Genomic DNA, 17,774 nt, shown 5'->3' with positions numbered 1-17,774 from the left:
TGACACCAGCCAAGCCCAGTTGGCAGGACCATGGTGGCCTTGCGGGGCACAGCGCAGGCCATGGCCTGGGGGGCTCGGCCCTGGGGATTCCCTCTGTGTCTCTTCAGGCCCCATGGGCCACTTCTCCCAGGGCCTGGCTGACATGGAAGTGCAGCCGGGGGAGGCTGCCACACTCTCCTGTACCCTCACCAGTGACCTGGGACCCGGCACCTGGTTTAAGGATGGCGTCAAGGTACTGCCTCCCCTCACACCTTCTCTTTACCAGTGGGAGGGACAGAGGTAAAGCAGAGAGGGGCAAGAGCATAGAGGCTTTGAAAGAAAGATTTTTCATTCTTCATTTTGCTAATGTATCCACCTCAGGAGAAGTTTAAATAGCCAATAACTTGGTGTGTTTAAAATAAAATTGGATTTTTAAATGATGTGTATCCTACACCCCTCAGCATACCCCTTGTTCTTCCACCATCCAAAACGCCTCTTCTATACCCATACCTGCTGAATCCTACCCATCCTTCAAGGCCTCGTACAAATGCCATCTTCTCATCCCAACCAGAAGGGGGCCCTCGTCTCCCTGCACAATCCCCTGTCCTCCATTAAAGTTGTCACCCCAAGAGAGACATCACAGTGACTCAGGGCATGGGGCTCAGTATCAGCTAAGTCTGGCTTCAGATCCCAGCTCTGCCACTACCAGTTATAAGACTTCAAGCAAGCTGCCAAACAGTCTGGCTTCCTCATCTATAAAGTGGGACAAATAATAGTACTTACTTCATAAGGCTGTTACGACAATTAAATAAGGTGCTAAGCGCAGAGAGCATTGGCACACAATAAGCATTCCATTCACACAGCTGTTATCAGGATCCCAGCATCAGTAAAGGGCTCTGGTTAGCTGGCCTGAAGGAACTGGGATGGGAGTGGGGTGACCTTCTCCTGCTGTGGCCCTGTCTCCAGCTCACCGCCCAGGATGGAGTCATCTTTAAGCAAGATGGTCTCGTGCACAGCCTCTTCATCACGCATGTGCAGGGGACCCAAGCTGGGAGGTACACCTTTGTAGCTGGTGACCAGCAGAGCGAGGCCACCCTGACTGTCCAGGGTAAGGCCCAGCCCTGCCCTGCCCTGCCCTGTCCTGTCCCACAGTCTCTTTGTACCAGGTGATATGCCTTGCTTTAAAACACCTGAATTTGTGGCTAGTCTGCAGCCAGTATCTAATCTCATCCCCAGAGAAGATGATTTAAAAAGCCGACTCATACCCTGCCTATTCCAGCGTCTTAGCTCTTTCCCTGCCGGGAAGTCCTTGGTGAGGTCTAAGCCTGGTCTCTCCTGCTGCAGATGAAGCCCCTTCCCCTTGTTTGTCCTCATGTGGTGGGGCAGGGGATTCCTTACTCTTCCCCCAAACTTCCTTCTCTGGGTCCTCCTTTCTATATTCCCCAGGTGCCCAGTGCCCTGGTCTTCCTTGACTCTCTTGTTTTATTTCTAGATTCCCCTACCATTGCTCCAGATGTGACAGAGAAACTGAGAGAGCCACTGGTGGTCAAGGCTGGGAAGCCGGTGATAGTGAAGATCCCCTTCCAGAGCCACCTCCCCATTCAGGCTGCCTGGAGGAAGGACGGGGCTGAGGTGGTGGGCAGCAGTGACAGGGAGGCCCAGGTGGACCTGGGGGATGGCTACACGCGGCTGTGCCTCCCCAGCGCAAGCAGGAAGGACTGTGGCCAGTACAGCGTGACGCTGAGGAGCGAGGGAGGCTCTGTGCAGGCCGAGCTCACTCTGCAAGTCATAGGTACCAGCCCTGTCTTCCCCCACCTAAGGCCTGAGAGTCCCTGGGGTTCTGGGCCCTCCCTGCCATCAAGGGCAGGCCTGGGGTATGATCTCTGCTGGCTCTGATCCTCATTTGCATGCTGTTTAAGATCCAGACCTACCCCTAACTCTGCTCAGACTGCTTAGGAAGAAGCAGTTGAGATGAACACAGTGCTGGGCTCCTGCTCGGGGGGAGGAGCCAGTTATGCTTCTCTGACCCCAATACACTGGGCCCTCAGGAAGTTGCTGGGTAGGATGGTGGTCCCCAGCCCTGAGTGGTGCCCGCAAGGTAGGACTGCTCTGGGCCGAGCAGGTGCCCATACCAGCCACCAGACGGTGGGGCCGGGAGGGGCTGATGCATTCCATGGCACATCCCTGGGTGCATGTGTGTGTTGGGGGTGGAGACATCTCAAGAATGTGTGGCCCTCTGGGTAATGCCCAAGGCTCTCTGGACAGTCTGCCCCATTGCAGGCTTATCTGCTGATGAGTGGATGGGGGTGGGGGGGAGTCGGGGTGGGGGGGAGTTGGGGGGGGGTTGGCGCTGCTCCCCTCCAGCTCCTCTGACCCCTCCTCTTCCCGCTCCTCTCTGTGGGTCTCCAGACAAGCCTGATCCCCCACAAGGCCCCATGGAGGTTCAGGATTGCCATAGGGCTGGCGTCTGCCTCCGCTGGCGGCCCCCAAGGGACAATGGGGGCCGGACTGTAGAGTGCTACGTGGTGGAGAGACGGCAGGCTGGCAGGAGCACTTGGCTGAAGGTGGGCGAGGCCCCCGCTGACAGCACCACCTTCACGGATGCCCATGTGGAGCCAGGCAGGAAGTATACCTTCCGAGTGCGGGCTGTGACCTCAGAGGGGGCTGGCGAGGCCCTGGAGTCCGAGGAGATATTGGTGGCTCCTGAGGGTGAGAGAAAAGGCTGGGGCTGGGGGTGGGGGACACTCCTGGGCTCCCCACTGTGCCGAGGAGGGCAGGCTGTCCCAGAGGCTGAGTGACACCAGCCTGTGCTCGGGGCTTCGGAGGCCCTTCTGTAGCACTCTGGAGACTCCTTCCCTCAGCTGCATTTGGGATCTGGCACCCAGATCAGGAAGTGTTTTACAGAGTCTCCGGGAGTGAGGGTATGGGCCAGCAAAGCCCACTGTCGCGGGTCCCAGGGAGAGAGGAGCATGCGCCTCCAATATCCTATCAGAGGACTGGAGGCTGAGGGGTCTCAGGGCTGGTTCTAGGCTCCGAGGCTGCAGTGCCTTCTCTGTCCTTTCGTTCCTTCCCTTGAATAGCCAGAACACTGACCTAGGGCGGGCTGGCTCAGCCCCAACACTCACCAGGACAGGGCGGAGTGTGGCCTGTCCCAGATGCCTGTGCCCCCTACCCCCAGGGGCTCCCCATGAGCCGGCACCTTTCCCAGGCCTCTGGCCGACTGGAATCTTTCTTACCCCCAGCTCTCCCCAAGGCCCCTTCTGCGCCAGCCATCCTGTCGGCCTCCAGCCAGGGCATCACACTGACATGGACAGCACCTCGGGGCCCTGGCAGCGCCCACATCCTGGGCTACCTGATCGAGAGGCGTAAGAAGGGGAGCAACACCTGGACAGCAGTGAACGACCAGCCAGTGCCTGGTGAGCATTGTCCTGGCTTCCAGAGCTTCCTTAGACCCCTCCTGGCTCCAGGATCCCAGGGACTTTTCAGTTCAGATTGGTTTAATACAGTCCTTCTCGTCTAGGGTGGTTTGGCAACGTCTGGAGATATTTTTCATGGTCACAATGGGGTGGAGGGTAAATGTTACTGGCATCTAGTGCAAAGAGGTCAGGGACGCTGCTAAACATCCTGCAGTATACAGGACAGAGCCCACCTCCTCCTCTCAAAAACCCCGAAGAAGAATCTGGCAAAAAAATTTCAACTGTGCTGAGGTGAAGAAGCCCTGATTCAGAAATCCCAGCTGAGAGCCAGAGATGACGCTGTTAGCCCTGGCCCCTCTACTTCTGGCCTTGACCTTGGACAGTTCACTTCCTCTCTAGATCTGAATTTCCACATCCATAAAGTGGAGAGAAGGATCCCCTGCCCCACTAAGTAGTTTCCAAAGAAACAAACTGCATTCTGAGTTCAGAAAGAACTTGGAAAAGCCAAAGGGCTGGGCAGATGCTGAAGGGTCTTGTGATAACCCTTAGCATTTCCTTGCTCTGCATGCGTGCTGCGGAAGTCCAGGTTTGAGGAGGAAAGAACGGGCTCAGAACAGCTTGCCAGGAGACCTGGATTCAGGTCATGGTTCTGCTACTTAGAAGCTGAGGCCTGTCAGGGCTTCAGTTTCCTTATCTCTAGAAAGAGAGAGATGAACATTCTCCCAATTTCACTGTTTAGTGATTCTGCTTTATTTAAATATGACAGCAACTCTGTAAGGCAGAGACAACCAGGGAGATTAAGGTACTTGCCCAAGAATATCCAGCAAGTTAGTGGTGGAACCAGACAGGGATCAGAGGCTCCTGACGCCCTGAGCAGTGCTCTTTCCACCTTGGAGGGAACTGAGTCACAGTGGGTGGAGGGATGTAGGGAGGGATGTGTTAGGACCCCAGGCTTGGTCTCCTTCAGAACTTGGAGGCACCCAAGCTATCTCCCCATGTCCAGCCTCATCAGGGTGGGACTCACATGGGCGGGCTGTTCACAGAGAGGAGATGGACGGTGGCGGACGTGCGGCAGGGCTGTCAGTATGAGTTCCGGGTCACAGCTGTGGCTCCCTCAGGTCCCGGAGAGCCTGGACCTCCATCGGATGCCGTCTTTGCTCGGGACCCCATGAGTAAGTAGGGCACCAACCCAGGATGGGGGTGGAGGTGAGCACGGGATAGCCCTGAAGCTGGGCAGGACTTGATGGGAGGTCAAAGGTCACAGGTCGGGGCAGTTCTGAAGGAGATGGTCAGGAGGGCTGGGATATAAAAATCAAAAGCCCTCTCGGGTGAGCCACATCTTAGGGGCCCTACATGAGCTCAAACAGGCCCAGAAGCCAGGCAGTGGGATTAGAAGATTCCTTCCCTGCCAAGTAATGGTTCATACTTGTAATCCTAGCACTTTGGGAGGCAGAGGCAGGAGGATTGCTTGAGCCCGGGAGTTTGAGGCTGCAGTGAACTATGATTGCACCACTGCACTCCAGCCTGCATGACAGAGGGAGACCCTGTTACAAAAAAAAAAGAAAAGAAAAGAAAGAAGAAAAAAAAAAGCAGAGTCCTTTTCAAGATCACTTCACTCACTCTTTGGCCTCTAGGCAGGCCAGCCCCCAAGCTGGCCCACCTGCCCCAGTCTCATAAGCATCCACTCACCCTAGTGTGCCCATCAGGCAGGGTGGAGGGCAGGTAACAGGGGAAGCTCAGCATCAATTCTCTATCCAATGAATATTTGCCCATCACCTACTAAATGGCCGGCATTGTGCCAGGAAGTAGGTAAATCAATCCTGGTCTCTGCCCTTGAGAAACTTATAGTCTGAGATAGCATTTTCTATCTGAGACCTGTGGTCTTGGGAACATGGAGTGTATTGAGAGATGCCAACAGACATTCTGAGAACAACAGGAACAGCAAAAAATGTCTGTGATTAAAGATGTGTATGATGTGAGCTTTTGATGTTTCCAAGTCCTGCAGGGGAAAAAAACCTGTCTAACCTTGATCCAAATCTAGCTTTTTCACAAAATACCTATTAAAAGCGTCACTCCAAGGCGTACAGCTTAGAAAATGCTGCTCTGTATTTCTCATCCCCTAATCAGTTTGCCTACACCAAGTCCTCTAGGGAGCAACACATTTCTGGCACTTGACGGATGGGCCAGGTGGTCAACACCTGGAGAGCATCTCTGTGCCCCACAGGGCCCAGCCCACTGCAGGTGTTCAGGCTGTTTGAATGAACCCAACAAGACCGGAACATTCTGTACATTTCATTGTTCAAGTGGTATCTGAGTTTTAGTCCTAGGAAGGGCAGGACGTGGAATGGAGGGATGGGGGAGGAAAGCCGGCCCATGCAACTTACTCCTTGCAAATGGACCAAGCCTGTCCTATCTTTTCTTTTCTTCTCTGTTCTTTTCTTTTCTTTCTCTCTCTCTTTCCTTCTCTATTTCTCTCTCTCTTTCTTTCTTTTTTTCTGTCTGTCTGTCATTCTTTCTTTCTCTCTCTCTCCCCCTTCCTCCCTCCCTGTCTTCTTTCTCTTTCTGTTCTTTCTTTTTTTCCTTTCTTTCTCTCTTTTTCTTTCTTTCTTTCTCTCTCCCCCTTCCTCCCTCCCTCTCTTCTTTCTCTCTCTCCCCCTTCCTCCCTCCCTCTCTTCTTTCTTTCCCTTTCTTTCTCTCTCTCTCTCTCTCTAACAGGGTCCACTCTTTTACCCAGGCTGGAATGCAGTGATGCAATCTCGGCTCACTGCAGCCTTGAACTCCTGGCCTCAAGCAATCCTCCTGCCTCAGCCTCTTAAGCAGCTGGAACTATGAGCATGTGCCACCACACCCTGCTAATTTATCTTTTTGTAGAGACAGGGTCTCACTATATTGCCCAGGCTGGTCTTGAACTCCTGCTTTCAAGCTATCCTCCTGCCTCGGCCTCCTAAAGTGCTGGGATTACAGGCATGAGCCATGGGACCACAGCCTGTTAATCTCTTTTATCAGTGGTGGGAAGTAGAGACAATAGATAGGATAAGCAGTGTCTAACAGTAGCCACAGCAATCACTACATTTTCTGGATTCTTGCTGCTAAGCAAGGCCCATGGCCCAGCAACATCATCTTATTAGAACTTATGAGAAATGCTGAATCTCAGGCCTCACCCCAGACCTACTGAATCAGGGTCTATATTTTTTACCAAAATCCCCAGGTAACTTCTATACTAATTAAAGTTTGAGAAGTACTGCCCTAGCCCAGTGGTTTTCAAACTTCATTGCATATGTAGAAACACCTGGAAAACTCTTAAAAATGTTGATGCCTAGACTGCACCCCAGACTAATTAAATCAGAATCTCTGGGGTGGCATCTAGGTGCCAGTATTTTTAAGCTCACCAGGTGATTCCAACGTGCAGCCAGGCTTGAGGGCCAGAGCCCTTTCATACTCATTGTGCTTTTTGCTTGTTCTAAAACCTCTGTGGGTAGGTGGGGCTATTATTATTGTTCTCATGTAATAAGTGGAGAACAAGAAGCCTGCACTGAGTACCCAAAAGGCAGAGTCGTGACTCTAAGAGCTTAGAGTCCAGAATAAAAACACATAGAAGTCTAGTCATACGGGATAATGGAACCCAAGAGGTCATCAACCAAAATATCAGTTTTCAGGAATTACAGAAGGATAATTAGGAGAAGGCGTTTGGCAGGTTGGTGAATGAATGAGGGGAATGAGTTGAGGGAGGCTTCCTGGTGGAGGTGGCCTGGGATCTGTGTGCATAACGGAGACAAAGTGCTGGTTACAGTAAGAATTTGGAACAAGGTAGGTGCTTCAGGAAGAATCTAAAGGCAGAATTGCTAAGTGAAAACAATTCCCAGTCTCCCACAAGGAAGGCTAATCAATATCCACACTGAGTGGCCTCCCTCAGGAGATGCCATTCCTGACTCCCCCATGGTGCCTGGCAGGACCCCCTGGGCCGGTGAGGAATCTCCAAGTCACAGACAGATCGAACACCAGCATCACTCTGAGCTGGGCTGGGCCAGACACCCAGGACGGGGATGAAGCCCAGGGGTATGTGGTGGAGCTGTGCAGCTCAGACAGTCTCCAGTGGCTCCCGTGCCATGCGGGCACCGTGCCAGTCACCACCTACACGGCCAAGGGGCTTCGGCCTGGAGAGGGCTACTTCGTGCGGGTGACAGCAGTTAATGAAGGAGGCCAGAGCCAGCCCATTGCCCTGGACACATTAGTGCAAGCCATGCCTGTTACTGGTGAGTGCTGCCTCCTTCCCTGACCCCTGAGCCCTGCAGGCCCCTCCTAAGAGGGGGCCCCTGAGTAGCCACAATGCACTTGCTAAGCCAGGATCCCCACCCTCAGTTTCAGGAAGTAACATTTATTGAGCACCTACTAGGTGCTAGGTACTGGGCTGGGCAGTCCCTTCTTAGAAATGTTTTCTCATTACGACTCATAACTATACTACAATATTAATGTTTTTATTCCGAAGTTACAGAGAAGGAAACTGAGTTTCAAGGTACTTTGCCCTAGTTGTCACTAATGGTATGTGGTACAGCCAGGATTTAAACCTGGAGACTCCAAAGTTGATGTTCTGTAGGAGAGAGAGTGGCTGCTTTCCGGGCATGGCCTTCGAAGGCCTAAGTGCAGCTCAGCTCCCATGGTTCACGTTCAGAATGGGACATGCCCAGCTCCCCGTTATTACTGAAAAGAGGATTGTCTTTCCCTTTGGGCTTTAACCACCACAAGCACCTGATCTGCCTTTGACCCAAGCTGACACTGGGCCACCCCAGCTGACCCTAGTCATCACTATGGCAGTAGGGAGTCACAAACACAGCACACGGAGTCCAAAGTCCCAGAATCTTGTCCTGGCTCTCTCCCGAACAAGGTGTGACCTCAGGCAAGTCATTTCCTGTCTTAGATTGGTGTTTATCTCATCTGCAAAACATAAGCGCTCTGCCACATATCAGCATCTTCCTCTGTTCCAGCCTAGTCCACCCCTCTCCCTGCGGGGTTCCTTTCGCAGCTCCTGTTCCTCCCCTGCTAGCATCTCCCCACCAGCCCCTGGGGTCTCCCCTGAAGATTCTGCTCCCAGCTGCCCTCCAGTCCTTTAGAGGCCCCAGTGTGTTGGGATCTCAGCATCAATCCGACTGGCCCAGTCTTCCCCTCCAGCCCTACCTTGCTGGGGACCTGGGGCTGGGGTCCAACTGTGAGGGAGGAGGGAGGTAACCAGTCCTCTTGTGCGTTTCAGTCTGTCCCAAGTTCCTCGTGGACTCCAGCACCAAGGACTTGCTGACAGTCAAGGTCGGGGACACGGTTCGTGTGCCCGCCTCCTTTGAAGTGAGTGTACCTACAGGGGTGTGGGGAGGGAAGCCCAGAGAGGCCAAGGGGGCCAGACTCAGCCCTGTGGCTCTCTTTTCTTCCCTGTTCCTTTTTGGCCCCTAGTCAGTGCCCTGGGCTTGTGGAAATCAGGCGAGAGACATGAGGCAGGAAGGATTCAGGTCCTCCTTGAAGGTACCGCCCTCACTTGGCCGCTGGGTGGCCATTCTGCTCCAGGCCTGCAAATCCCTCCAGTGGTAGCTTCAGCTACTGCACCTCCAAACTAAGGCTCTTCCGTTCTCCACCTCTCCTAGTCTGGGAATTCAGGGAGCCGGTCGTGCAGATGATCCCCTTTGACTTCACAATGTATTTTTGTGCAAGCACATGACCTATATTTGACTCAGGGTGATCCTTAACCAACACCAACACCACCTGACTTTACAACAGTAGGGTGGTGGCTAAAAGTACAAACTGCCTGGGTTCAAATTTTCCTGTCATCACTCACAGCCGTTTGACTTTGGACAAATATTATTTATTTATTTATTTATTTATTTATTTATTTATTTATTTTGAGACGGAGTCTCACTCTGTTGCCCAGGCTGGAGTGCAGTGGCACGATCTTGGCTTACTGCAACCTCCACCTCCCGGGTTCTAGCGATTCTCCTGTTTAGCCTCCCAAGTAGCTGGGATTACAGGCGCCCGCCATCACGCCCGGCTAATTTTTGTATTTTTAGTAGAGATGCGGTTTCGCCGTGTTGGCCAGGCTGACCTCTCAAACTCCTGACCTCACGTAGTCTGCCCACCTCGGCCTCCCAAAGTGCTGGGATTACAAGTGGGAGCCACTGTGCCCAGCCAGGACAAATATCTTAACATCTCTGTGTTTCACCTTCCTCATCTGTCAAAAGGGGATAATAATAGTAACCTACCTCAAAGGTCTGAGGGTTCAAGGAATTAATATATTGAAAGTGTATATGTAGGGCCTGGCATATGACACCACCCAATATGTTTTAATATTATTATTGTTTAAAATCATCATCATCTGTGTAGGAATTCAAACCAGTCTATCTTACTCTAAATGACTTGTTCTTAACCACAATAATGACAATGATAATGATGACAAAAATATTTAATGCACATTGAGTAGTTACCATGTCCTAGGCCTTCTCTCTGCTTTCCGTGTATTTATTATTAACGCCTTAAATTCTCAGAACAATCCTGTGAGGTCAGTTAGTGACTATCAGCATCTTCGTTTGACTCTGGTGCCCACTGTGCCCTGTACTGAGGGCCCCGTAGGGAGTTGACGGCATGGTCACCAAGCAGCTGGGCTGGCCTTCCCACCCTGCTCAGGGTCACCACAGTTCAAGGCCAGGACACCGCAATCTTCCTCCTAGCCTATTGCCAAATTATCTCCTACATGGTCTTGGCTGCCAGGGTGGTTAACACTCCCCTCCCCACACATCCCTTCTCATTCCCATCCCACCCCCTGCCATGTGAATCCAGAACTCATTATGCTTTCCTGCTCAGAATCTGACAACAGCGGCTCCTGGCTTACAGGATAATGTCCAGATGTCTGTAGAGGTGTGACGTGGAGGGCACTTTGCATTTTTGCCGAACCTCTTCGTCCAACTTCCTTGTTCTACCGCCCCCCTACCATACCCACCTGCCAACCTCACACTTTATCACCACCCCTTTTTCCCACTTGTGTTTTCTTGTTGATGTTCTGTGTTTTCTGGTCGACTTTCTCCTTGTAGAAGACTCTTCTCACCGCTTCTACCTTTGGCCTAGCTTAAATGCCATCACCTCCATGAAACTGCCAGCTTCCCCTTCTCAACTTTTCTTTCCTCTCCTTTCTCAGGCCATGCCCATGCCTGAAGTGACCTGGCTGAAGGATGGCTTGCCCTTGCCCAAAAGAAGTGTGACTGTCACTAAGGATGGCCTCACCCAGCTTCTGATCCCTGTGGCTGGACTCTTGGACAGTGGTCTCTACACTGTGGTGCTGAGGACCCTGCAGGGGAAGGAGGTTGCCCACAGCTTCCGTATCAGGGTGGCAGGTGAGGCAGGCCTTGCTCTGGGCTCTGGACGCTGGCTCGGCCACTCACCAAGGCAAAGAGGTGTCCACTGGTCTGATCATAGGTCTCAGCCACTCTACCAGGGCTGGGTATGCAAAGTGACCATTCTCCACCTTTCCTCCATGCTTGATGATAGAAAGTAGAAAGGACCCCGGAAGATCCCCTGGGGACTTCCATTGTCATTCTGCCTCAGGAGCCTAGAGACAGTCATGTCATGTCTCCTCTCCAACCTCAGTTATCCTTCCCGTTGAGTCAGTGAGCAGAGGCAGTTACCACTGTTACATCACTCCAAAGACCCAGGGGACAAAATTGTCTGCAGCCGTTGCACAGGATAAAGGCTTTCCTCCCCAGCTGTGGCTCCACACAGCCCTTGCCCTGGAGGAGCTTCTGGATATCCAGAAATGATCAAATAGACTAACAGTGGGGGCTCTGTAATGCAGCCTCATGAGAGCCCTGCCTCTGTCCAAAAATGCATGCCTTGTCCTGTGTCATTTTACTTAAAAACTGAAGTGAATTCAGTGAAACCCCATCTCTGCGAAAAATACAAAAAATTAGCCGTGCGTGGTGGTGGCCGCCTGTAGTCCCAGCTACTTGGGAGGCTGAGGCAGGAGAATGGCGTGAACCTGGGAGTTGGAGCTTGCAGTGAGCCGAGATCGTGCCACTGCACTCCAGCCTGGGTGACAGAGCCAGACTCCGTCTCAAAAAACAAACAAACAAACACACTGAAGTGAATTAAAATTACTCTTTTGGGGAGATTTTCTACCCTCTAGAGATAACTGTGGACCGCTGGCCAAGCTTACTCTGGGTCCAGCTACTTGTGTGGCAAGACTGCGTTCCCCAGGACCCTCAGAAGTCCTGGGACCTGGAGGGGAGCTGGTAGCAGCCCTGCTGGGTCCCCTCCACGTGACCTCCCTCTGCCGTCTCTCCTGAAGCATGCCCGCAGGCGCCTGGGCCCATCCACCTGCAGGAGAACGTGCCTGGGACGGTGACGGCTGAGTGGGAACCCTCTCCTGACGAGGCCCAGGATGTCCCGCTGCACTACGCGGTGTTCACACGCTCCTCAGCGCACGGTCCCTGGCGCGAGGCAGCCGACCGCATCCACACCAACCACTTCACCCTCCTGGGCATCCTCCCCGGCCACGAATACCACTTCAGGGTGGTGGCCAAGAATGAGCTGGGGGCCAGCAAACCCTCGGACACCAGCCAGCCCTGGTGCATCCCCCGGCAGCGCGGTAAGCAGCCCCTGAGAGGGAGGAGCAGGCAGGGTGGGGGTTGCGCTCTGCAATGCAGTGGGATGCACCCAAGCATGGCAAGCGCGCAGGATAGGGACTGTGGCAGGGATGGCCTGGAGCATGCCAAATAACAGCCAGCAGCCCCGAGCTGCTGCTCCTCCTGCTCCTGCCTCACACCCACCTGTACTGGCATCCTCTGCACCCCTGACCTCCGTGGGAAGAATGAGATTGGTGTGGGTGTTTTGGTGTCTGAGGTGCCTTTGGGAGGATTTTCAAAAGCAGCCACAGACAATAAGGCAAATAGAGGTTAATGTTTCTCTGAAAACAAAGTGTATATTTTACAGCAAAGTAGATGTGGACCTTAAGATCAGTCACAGAAAAGCAGGCTATAAAATCAAATCAAGGTTTCATTTTCATAAAATACAAAAATTTCAGGAAAGCTCTACACCAGAATGTCAGCTATAGTCATCTATAGGTAGTGAGATTATGATTTGGTTTTTATTCTTTCTCCTTTGATTCTCTGTGTATTCTAATTGTCCACAGTGAATGTGTATTAGCTACAAAAAAAATCCATAAAGAATTTTAGGAAAAGGATAGAATGAGGCAAGCCTTGGGGTCCAAATTTGCAGGCAAGATGTGGCAGGAAATCCCAGATAAGGCCTACATGGTAGCTTCATGAACTCTTTACCCAGACCCGGGTCTCAGCCAGGCCTTCCTCGCTTTCTCACCCTCTTCTCTCACCCTGGCTTTCACCACAGACAGGTTCACAGTGAAGGCTCCGAGCTACCGGGAGCCCGACCTGAGCCAGAAGCCCCGGTTCCTGGTGGGCCTGCGGTCCCACCTGCTGCCCCAGGGCTGTGAGTGCTGCATGAGCTGTGCCGTGCAGGGCTCACCCCGGCCCCACGTCACCTGGTTCAAGAACGACCGCAGCCTGGAAGGAAACCCCGCGGTGTACAGCACCGACCTGCTGGGCGTGTGCTCCCTCACCATCCCCAGCGTATCCCCGAAGGACAGCGGGGAGTACAAGGCTGTGGCTGAGAACACGCTGGGCCAGGCAGTCAGCACTGCCACCCTCATTGTCATAGGTAATGGTGGCTGCCCTGGCAGTGGGGCAGGAAGGAGAGCCAGGAGAGCAACCACCTGCCTGTCAGGGAGGCTCCGGGGGGTGCCTAGAGGGATTCAGGGGAGTCAGGAGACCAGGACTCTCTGCCTGACTCTATGAACTTTCAGCTATTTAACCTACCAACACCGGCCCACATGTGGTCTTTATTTGCCCACTTTTTAAAAATTTTATTTTTATTTTTAGTTTTTTTTTTTTTGAGACGGAGTTTCGCTCTTGTTGCCCAGGTTGGAGTGCAATGGCATGATCTCGGCTCACTGCAGCCTCCACCTCCTGGATTCAAGAGATTCTCCTGCCTCAGCCTCCCGAGTAGCTGGGATTACAGGCATCCGCCACCACACCTGGCGGATTTTTTTGTGTTTTTAGTAGAAGCGGAGTTTCACCATATTGGCCAGACTGGTCTCAAACTCCTGACCTCAGGTGATCCACCCGCCTCGGCCTCCCAAAGAGCTAGGATTACAGATGTGAGCCACTGTGCCCAGCAGATTTACCCACTTTTAAAATGAGGTATTTGAACTTGGTGAGTAACTCTTGATTGAAGGGCTGTGTACTGCTCACCTAAGCTTCCCAGTGGGGCCACGCGACACATTGCAGGCTGAGAGATGAACAGGCATCCGTATTGCTCTTTCTTAAGTATGTCAAGATATGAACACTTAGTGCCTAGAAAGCCATGCTGATTCTCTCATTGGTAGTCTCCTTTTCAGTAGCACAGATATATATGTTAATAAAGGTTTTTCCTTCGATAGTACTTAAAACACCTTATATTTTGAATAGCAATAAAAGGCAAGCCTCAATTGACCTTTGTGGAAAAACGGCCCCTTTGCACTGGAGCAGAGCATCTCTTCTCTCTGTAGGACCTGTGCTTAGGCATTTAGGAAGCCACTCTCAAAGCACCCCAGCTTGTGTACACGTGTAGTCCCGGAATGAAGATGGCATTGGGGGTGATTATGGTTCCCCGAGGGGCCAGCAAAGGGCTTTGCCCAAGCTTAGAGAGCACGTGGTGGCTCCGGATTTGAACCCACACCCCCTGATGGCAGAGCCTGTAGTCTAAGCCCCATTCTGAGTTTTCTTCACCACTGAACAGATGCAGGGTGGGGTGGCTGCCCCTCTGGACCAACTGGAATATCCTGTGTCTTGCAGAACCCAGCACCTAGCCTCACCTCACCCTGGGATGGTCCTGGACCCTTGAAGCTTCACTTCCGACACCTGCACTGGCCCGGGAAGCCAATCCCAAGGATGGAGGCTGTGCCCAGAGCCCCAGGAAAATGGGAGTGAGAAGATGCCTGGCGAGGTTTTGGCCAGGAGGACGTGAAGTCCTTGGGGAAGAAAAACAAGGGAGGAGGGCATTCCACCTCCTGGCTCCAAGCTAAGTCACTCAACAGAATGACAGCAAACCTCCTGGACCCTCACCATATGGGTTTCTTTCTTCTTCGCTTCAGGAGATCCAGAGGGCACCTGCCTGCAGGATGGGCCGGCTCCTTATTTTCCTGGGCTGAGCCCTTTGGAGGGAGGGTGGGCACAGCTGGGCCTGCTGTGACCACTGGGAGGGAAGAGGAGAGGAGGTCAGAGGACATGGGTGAGGACTAGGGCATCAAGGGCGTGTGTGTGGGTGGGGGCAGCCTCCACCTCCTGGATTCAAGAGATTCCAGGGTTGCAGCATGTGCTTTCTCTATGTTTCTTCATTAAAACATTAGGCTAATACAGGCAGATCATTGGCAAATTTACTTGGGATGGGTGTGTTGGAGGAAAGATTTCCAAAGCGGAGCCTTTATTCCAGGCTTCAGTTGGGAGGATGGGTGGGTTCTGGATGGAGGAAGAACGGGCTCAGAACTGGACTCTTCTCCTGCAGCCCAGGCCTGCATAGTTGATTGCAAGGGTGAGAAAGCCAAGAAGGGTTAGAGGGTAATGGAGAGGCTTCTCTTCCTCCTGGCCTGTGTTTCCTGCACTCTTCTGACTGGCAGAAATCCTGTGAGCAGCAGGGCTGGAGGCCTCCCCAGGTGTTACGTGTGTGGGGACCACAGGGCTGTGGTTGCCTAGGGTTGGCCTATGTCTGTCACTCCCCGGGACCAGAAAGAGTCTGAGTTGGGGAGAATCCTACTCCAGGATCTGAGCCCCTGTCAGAAGGAGAAGAAAGAGGCTCTCAAGTGCATGAGGGTGTGACTCTCACTCAAGGCTGCATGAGGCCTCCTCACCTTCTTCACAGTCCCCACTGCCCCATGTCACAGGAGGGATGGGATGCCTCCCTTTCCCAGGTGGGTCACCCCACCACTGTCCCCAGAACTCTTGCACTCCATTATCCTCAAGGCATGGCCCCCAAACTCTCAGGCTCCCAGGAAATATTCCAGAGTTTCCAGGAGCCAAAAGAAAGGAAGGAGCCCCGGGGAAGGCTGAACCCCACTCTCTCCCAGGGCATCAGCTCTGAGGCCAAGCAGGTGACCCGATGAGCTAGAACACTGTCTGCCCTTCACTCCCTCTGCTCAGATCCTGGCTTCTGCTTCCCTCAGCCTCCCTTTGCCACTAATTGCAGGTCAGATGCATGAAGGAAGGAGGGTGAATCACAGGAGGAGGGGTTAATGCCAAAAATCTGTTTCTGAAGAGTGAGAATATGTGACCAAGGGAAGGTTCTCTCATCCGGAGAGAGAACTGTTCACCTAAAATAGACCAAGAGTGTCCCCCAGAGGCAGGGACACAGACCAGACAACCTTTTATAGCTCATTCCTTCCCCCACCAAAGAAACCTGCATGAGCTGTTTTCCTTGGAATTTCTCTTGTTATCTCTACCTTGCTAACACAGCAGGCCAACACCATGGCCATAGGAAAAGAAGGAAGTTCTTAGAAACTGAGAGGCAGTGGTTGGACACCTCAGCCTGTGTGGGGCAGTTCTCATGAGTTCTTTCCATGCTGCACGGTCCTGGAGTTGAAGGAAGGCAGGGCCTCAGGCCAATAGTCTGTGGTTTCAGAAATGCAGAGAAGAGGTCGTTTGCACAGAGGGGGTGACCCAGTGCCTGTGGCATGCCTAGCTCTGAGCAGACACTCATATTGAGGATGAGAAGAGAGACCTTTCTGTACCTCTAAGGGTGGGCTACAGGGGACTGACCTATTGAGGCAATATAAGGACAAAAGACTATAACTCATGATGGCTTCGTAAGACACCTTCATTTTTTTTTTTATGAGCCTGGATCAGGCACTGTGGAGGTGGAGATGAAGATGACTCAGATATGAGTCCTATAGCCAAGGGACCCATGGCAGGGACGCAAGACTTGAATACCAAGAGCCATAATCCAAGGTAGCCTGTAATGCATATTCTAAGAAAGGCACCAATAAAGTCCAGAGGAGTTCAGAGGAGGAGAGATGCTGCAGACTGAGAACCTCAAGGAGGGCTTCGTAAAGTGGTAACATGCTTGAGGGAAAAGTAGCAACTGGACAGGCAGGAATGGGCAAGGGTGTATCACGATGGAGAACACCATGAGCAAAGGCAAGGAGGTAGGGAAGCACAAATTGGGTTCCAGGGCTGGAAAATGGTTCAGATTAGACAATTCAGGGTGACCTATGTAGCTATCACAGCCCTTTGGTCTAATGCCAAAGGGAAACATTCTACAAATTTACAGGTGCATGTGTGCTCTGGGCACCAACCACGATGGAGGCAGAGTTCCTGCCCTCGGAGGCCTGGGACAGTGGAAAGCAGTTGTCTCTTTTGGCAGTGGACAGCAGAGTGCCAATATCCTGGGGCAGGCCAGGTTAGGTGTCCCTGGGAGGGGCTAGCATACTTCTGTAACTGGGGTGGGATATGAAGACAAAAGGAATGGCCATGGCATTTTCATTCATTTCCACACAAAGCCAAAAAAAGTCCCTGCCAGTCAAGTACAGAATCTGAGCGTATCTCAAAATAATAAGAGCTATTTGTGACAAACCCACAGCCAATATCATACTGAATGGGCAAAAACTGGAAGCATTCCCTTTGTAAACCGGCACAAGACAAGGATGCCCTCTCTCACCACTCCTATTCAACATAGTGTTGGAAGTTCTGGCCAGGGCAATCAGGCAAGAGAAAGAAATAAAGGGTATTCAATTAGGAAAAGAGGAAGTCAAATTGTCCCTGTTTGCAGATGACATGATTGTATATCTAGAAAACCCCATTGGTTCAGCCCGAAATCTCCTTAAGCTGATAAGCAACTTCAGCAAAGTCTCAGGATACAAAACCAGTGTACAAAAATCACAAGCATTCCTATACACCAATAACAGAAAAACAGAGAGCCAAATCATGAGTGAACTCCCATTCACAATTGCTACAAAGAGAATAAAATACCTAGGAATCCAACTTACAAGGGATGTGAAGGACCTCTTCAAGGAGAACTACAAACCACTGCTCAATGAAATAAAAGTGGACACAAACAAGTGGAAAAACACTCCATGCTCATGGATAGGAAGAATCAGTATTGTGAAAATGGCCATACTGCCCAAAGTAATTTATAAATTCAATGCCATCTCCATCAAGCTACCAATGACTTTCTTCACAGAATCGGAAAAAATTACTTTGAAGTTCATATGGAACCAAAAAAGAGCCCACATATCCACAATCCTAAGCAAAAAGAACAAAGCTGGAAGTGTCATGCTACCTGACTTCAAACTATACTACAAGGCTACAG

The 17,774-nt window shown here is 52.0% G+C and overlaps 1 protein-coding gene across 1 annotated transcript in view; it reads left to right on the top strand.

Moving 5' to 3' along the window:
• The window catches only part of IGFN1 (immunoglobulin like and fibronectin type III domain containing 1), a 37,970-nt gene extending 23,134 nt beyond the window's left edge, over positions 1-14,836 (top strand). Inside the window, 12 exon segments of the mRNA XM_024350920.2 lie at positions 108-232; positions 946-1,087; positions 1,472-1,771; positions 2,389-2,688; positions 3,222-3,395; positions 4,439-4,567; positions 7,346-7,648; positions 8,641-8,729; positions 10,564-10,759; positions 11,710-12,009; positions 12,768-13,094; positions 14,270-14,836. Of these exon segments, the coding sequence (XP_024206688.2) occupies positions 108-232; positions 946-1,087; positions 1,472-1,771; positions 2,389-2,688; positions 3,222-3,395; positions 4,439-4,567; positions 7,346-7,648; positions 8,641-8,729; positions 10,564-10,759; positions 11,710-12,009; positions 12,768-13,094; positions 14,270-14,283 (2,399 nt within the window). The 3' untranslated portion in view covers positions 14,284-14,836.
• Positions 14,837-17,774: the final 2,938 nt, after the last annotated feature.

This window comes from Pan troglodytes, chromosome 1 (genome assembly GCF_028858775.2).
Source record: "Pan troglodytes isolate AG18354 chromosome 1, NHGRI_mPanTro3-v2.0_pri, whole genome shotgun sequence".
Classification (NCBI taxonomy): domain Eukaryota; kingdom Metazoa; phylum Chordata; class Mammalia; order Primates; family Hominidae; genus Pan; species Pan troglodytes.
The sequence above is the reverse complement of the archived record's forward strand: the minus strand, read 5'-3'. Positions and strand labels throughout refer to the sequence as shown.